Consider the following 5,000-nt stretch of genomic DNA (forward strand, 5'->3'; position numbering starts at 1 on the left):
TGAAAACCCCAAACACACCATTGTCAAAGATTAGCACATGGATTTCACAGTGTTGTGGCCTTTTCTTGTAAAGGGAATGCTACTGGTTGGAGCTGTGGTCTTTTGTGTCACCGCCATCACCTTGGTGGTGAAATGAGTTTATGAAAGTTTTGACAGGTCTCGGATATTGCGTTTCTAGCTTTCTGATTGGTTCACTCAATCTCTGTCATCAGCTCATTTACACCTTATTCCAAAATGGCCACTAATATTCTTTTGTTTTTATTCAAATTAGCCCTTGATGCCTTGTTCTTAAGCTTAAAATTCAAAAGAATATTTTATCTTGAACGAGGCAATTTGTATGCACATAAATCAGTAGCCATTTTGGAATACGGTGTATACCGTATGACCTAATTTGAAAATTTGTAAAAGTGTTGCTAAGCTGGAAACTGATTGGCTTTAACAAGACTAGTGTGCAAGCATTCAATTATTCCACTTGAGCTTGTTGGATGTGAGACTGGTTATAGCCAGCTTGGCGCTACTATATCAAATCCAATGCATGCTCATGGAATAATAATATATTATTGTTACATAAACTTACTGATTAACTCAAAGATTGTTAAAAACCATGCAATTGTTTAGAACTTTATCCATAATGTTCGCTCAGTAAAAATGACTAGTATTTTCAAGCCTAAAAAATCTTTAAAAAGTAAAAAGAAACCGAACGTTTTCAGCGTTAAGCCATCTTCAGGGTAGTTTGACCATCTGCGTAATTGTGTATTTACAATGTCTGACAGGTAATTCCCGATGGGAAGAGTTTCGCTATGTAGCAATGAATGTGTTTGTTTAGGACAGGTTTCCATTGTTGGATTATTAGGCCTTCGAAAGTTCTGCGTTTGTGAAAGGATTGCTCCATGCAGAGTATACACCAGCTAAAAGAATGTGAAGAATTTTCCCGTAGGTGACGGGCAGGTTCAGAGTTTCTTTTTACTTTTTAAAGAATTTTTAGACTTGTAACTACTAGTCATTTAGAACTTTGTATTTGAAAATACTATTTTCTGTATTTTTCAGTCTTTGATGGTTCGTGATGTAGTGCGAGATTGTCTTGAGAAGGAACCAAGTGATCGCACTGAAAGTGACATACGTAAGTTTACAGCCATTGACTAAACTTTTGTGGACCCCCCAAAATACAGGGCCTCAAACTCCAGGGCCATTACTAGATGATCTTTAGATTGGAATGCATGTATGTGTTTTCTGTGCTGTTGAAAAGATAGTAATGTGAAGCCTGCATTGTTTTGTGTCACGTTTGGACCCTGGGACGTGGTTGTCGCTCAAGTAGTGCCCTTTTATTTCATTAAGTGGCAGAGGTGCCAACCTCTAAAATCTGGAGATTTTTTCCACCCAGGTCTTCCCAACCCCTCCCCCCTTCCCACGATCAACCAACCCACTCCACCTCCCCCTAAAAAAGGCACCCACCCGTCCCTTTGCAGCTCCTTCAGAATACAAGAATAATCTACCGCCATTGTGAATCTTGAACGGTAAATTTGCGGGAAAACAGGGCACTTATGTCGAGATTTTTATCTGTTAAACAGAGATCCAATCAAACAATCGGTTATATGACCCGTGATAACAAACGGAAATAAAGAAAGCCATTTGGTTTAGTGTTATCAACATATGTTTGAAAAACTCTGAGATGAAAAATGCATTTTGAAACGATGAAAGGAGTTTTAAAAAATCGAATTATTTTAAACTTGGGGATGCAATTGGACATTGGAGCAAAGTCTTTAAAAGTTTCAGAGTCGTTTTTATCCAGGAGATTTGATGACCCGTACAGGAGACCAGGAGACTTGGTTCGTATCCGGGAGACTCCTGGATAATCGGGGAGAGTTGGCATGTATGAAGTGCTCAGCAAACAGGACTCTTAAACCTCACGATCAAGGTTGCAAGAAACCTTGCTCTACTAAACTGATGACACTCCTTAGGGTAATCTTGCAGGTGCTCCTAGAAATATATGTACGCCATGATAAGATTCCTGCTTGGTAATTTCAATTTCTTGTTGTCGCGGCCAACCCTTAATGTTGCATGGTATTCTAAAGTGTACCTCTGACTCCACTTCTTGAGTGGACAAAAGCAGCAATGGTTACCTCAATCAAAATAACCATATGCAAATGTGAAAGCTGAATCAGCCAGAACTCTTCCACTTTTTGAAGAATCTGGGTAATGATCTGACTAAAAGAGCGAATCCAAGCCGGCTGCTGCTACAAGTAGCCAATGCAGCTAAATTTTCTTAACTTTTTTTGCAGAGGCATTACTGGATTTTATGCAACATTTACCGGTGAGTTTATTTGTGTTTCAGATTATTTTTCTCCTTTCATTGAACGCTTTGTCAATATGACACTGCGGTAAACGCAATCTGACAAAATATTAATGTATTCATACTGTTATTGTATTTAAAAAGAGGTACCTGTCACAATTATTATTGAAAGCTGATCATTTTAAAATGGGTGTTTACACTTATAATGCTTTTGAGAAGCATTATTGGAAACGGAAGCTTATACCTTAAAGGGAAACTAAAGGCATAAAAATAAGCATTTTTTATTTACACTTTAGACCATGCAAAATAATGTTTTCAACTTTTTTTCTGGCATATCCGTCGTTTTTCTACCTAAATAATGTTTTTTATTCCGGTTTTGGGCCATCAGCATTGCGGCTCAGAATGGAGGAGTCAGCGGTGATTTTTGCAGCGTATGACGTATGATTTAAGGAAGACATGCGAGAGCGCCCATATAGAAGTAGTGTTTTTGACTGATGTTTGTCGTGAATATTGAGTCCGCGAAGAAACAGCACTTGTTTCTCTTGATTACGAAATCTCTCTTCTCCATATCTTACGTCACAGCAGGGTGCTGATTTAGTTTTTGAGCCCGCACTGAAAAGGCGGAAACAGCGGTAAAAGCCCAACTTCGAACGTAATTTCCTTGCAAAAAACAGAAAACCAGTAGAAATAACCCCACACACTTAACTTTATTTATGTTAGGCTTTCCAAAAACAATGTTGGAAAAATTGCTGATTTTGACATTCAGTTCTGTGCTGCTTAACCTAATCTTCCCGATGAAACATACCAGTCATGAAGTAAATTGAAAACGTTGACCAGCTACCAGCGATTTCTAGCCTTTGTTTGTTAAAACGTACCCACTGGAGAAGTGTGTTTTTGTAACCAAAACAATAATTGCTGTCTTTTCTCTTTTGATGCCCATGCAGGCTTTTGCAAATATGACCATGAATGTGCGGCAGGAATTATGTGCTGTGATGGTGTTTGCTGTTGTCGACAAAGCAGGCTCGACAGTGATGGCAAACAAAGAAGAGGTTTGTCATGTTTCATTAAAGAATTGGGTATCAATTATTTTGATGGTGTAAAGTGACCATCGTACAGAGCCTTGGCAGTTCATCACGTGCCAGCTCAAGTCTAAGTCGTTTGGGCGTGGCTCTTTGCATCGGAAATCGCACGGTCTCGAATACAATTCCGGATGAACAAGTGATATTTTGAAAGCGCTCGAAATTGGACCATCCTGTAGACCATTCCAATTTCTGAAGTTTCAAAACATAACGAGTGTCAGTTAAATAAATTGCGTGAGAAGGAGCGTGGCTTTTTTATAATACACGCAACAGATTTTCTCATTTGAATTAACTGATTAGAGGGTAAAGTGAAGTGCTAGTTTTCTACCCCATATGAACCATGTGAGCGTTAGCCCAACTAATGGAAATGGGCCAACACAAGGACATTCGCTGGAAGAATTTTTTTAAAGTAAATTAACTGCGTTCAGTAATAAAACGTTTTCAGTCAGCTACATGTATGAAACACTTTTGTCTTGGTATGAGTACTTGTTTCGTTTTGTTTTAGAGTGTGCTCGTCATTTAAAATGTGCAGTTTTGACTTTGCTGCTCGTAGTTGTTATTGTAACTTAATTGGGACTTAAAAAGTACAATTATTTGGGGGAAAAAAACTGAGTTGCTTTCGTTCAGTCAGAATCGACTGATTTTGTGTTTTGCTTTTGTTAAACGTGAAAATATGCCTTGAGAAACCTCTTATAAAAACTCGTGCATGTAACAAACCTTTCAAAACACTGTGCAACCTTAGAAATCATTTAGTCTGCCCAGCTGGAGGACTTTTGAAGAGCATTGAGGCTCGATTTTAAAGATTTGATCTTTTCAACCTAACATTTCAGCTGGACTCCTGGTGTGTCATTCTTAATGGCTCAGTTGAAATTCTTGTTGATGGAGCGGAACCCGTAACCCTTCATCTTGGAGACAGCTTTGGAGTGGAACCCACTCTGAAAAAGATGTATCACAATGGCGTCATGAAGACCCGCGTCGACGATTGCCAGGTAACGATTTTTATTTGATTGTAGTTTTTTTTTAACGGCGTTTTGTGGGGATTGGAGCTTAGGCAGGGAATCAGGATGGTTTAGCGGTTATTAACTGCGCCTCCTACCTCTGTGACCCGGGTTCAACTCTGGCCTAGGGTCGTATGTGGGCTGATTTTCAGTCGATCTCAATCTGATTCCGAGGACTTTTCTCCGGCTAACCCGGTTTTCCTCCCTCATAAAATCGACTCTTAGTCAATTACATCTGGCTGCGGGCAGATACCCTCGATGGGGATAACCTCTGGTATCCTCTCCCTTTCATTGAATTAAATGAATAATTGCTATTATTATTATTATTGAAAAAAAGAAAAAAGAATAAAGTTGCTATTATTATTTGAATTTAGCCATGTAGGCACGTAGCTGCGTAGCCACATTTGCGCGTTTGCGCATAACTGAGTAGCCAAGTAGACGCAAGTAGACGCAGTGTTTTGGAGTGGCCGGGTATTCTACAGTTAAGCCGCTGCGCGTTTCAAGAATCTTGGGTGGTTTCGTGGTACACGAAATTTGGGATCTGCGATTACGGTCCGATCCGCAATCTATTTTAAGCGAATGTTTGCCTTAAGTTAGAATTATCACTGTTGTCAAATACATGCGTCAGTAAAC

The 5,000-nt window shown here is 39.3% G+C and overlaps 1 protein-coding gene across 2 annotated transcripts in view; it reads left to right on the plus strand.

Moving 5' to 3' along the window:
* LOC138002666 (rap guanine nucleotide exchange factor 6-like) overlaps positions 1-5,000 on the plus strand; it is a 77,254-nt gene that overhangs the window by 20,729 nt on the left and 51,525 nt on the right. For both annotated transcript variants that reach the window (XM_068848672.1, XM_068848668.1), the window contains 4 exons: positions 1,048-1,120; positions 2,280-2,311; positions 3,235-3,339; positions 4,200-4,358. In XM_068848672.1, the coding sequence (XP_068704773.1) occupies positions 1,048-1,120; positions 2,280-2,311; positions 3,235-3,339; positions 4,200-4,358 (369 nt within the window). The remainder of the gene's footprint in view (positions 1-1,047; positions 1,121-2,279; positions 2,312-3,234; positions 3,340-4,199; positions 4,359-5,000) is intronic.

This window comes from Montipora foliosa, chromosome 1 (assembly GCF_036669935.1).
Source record: "Montipora foliosa isolate CH-2021 chromosome 1, ASM3666993v2, whole genome shotgun sequence".
Classification (NCBI taxonomy): domain Eukaryota; kingdom Metazoa; phylum Cnidaria; class Anthozoa; order Scleractinia; family Acroporidae; genus Montipora; species Montipora foliosa.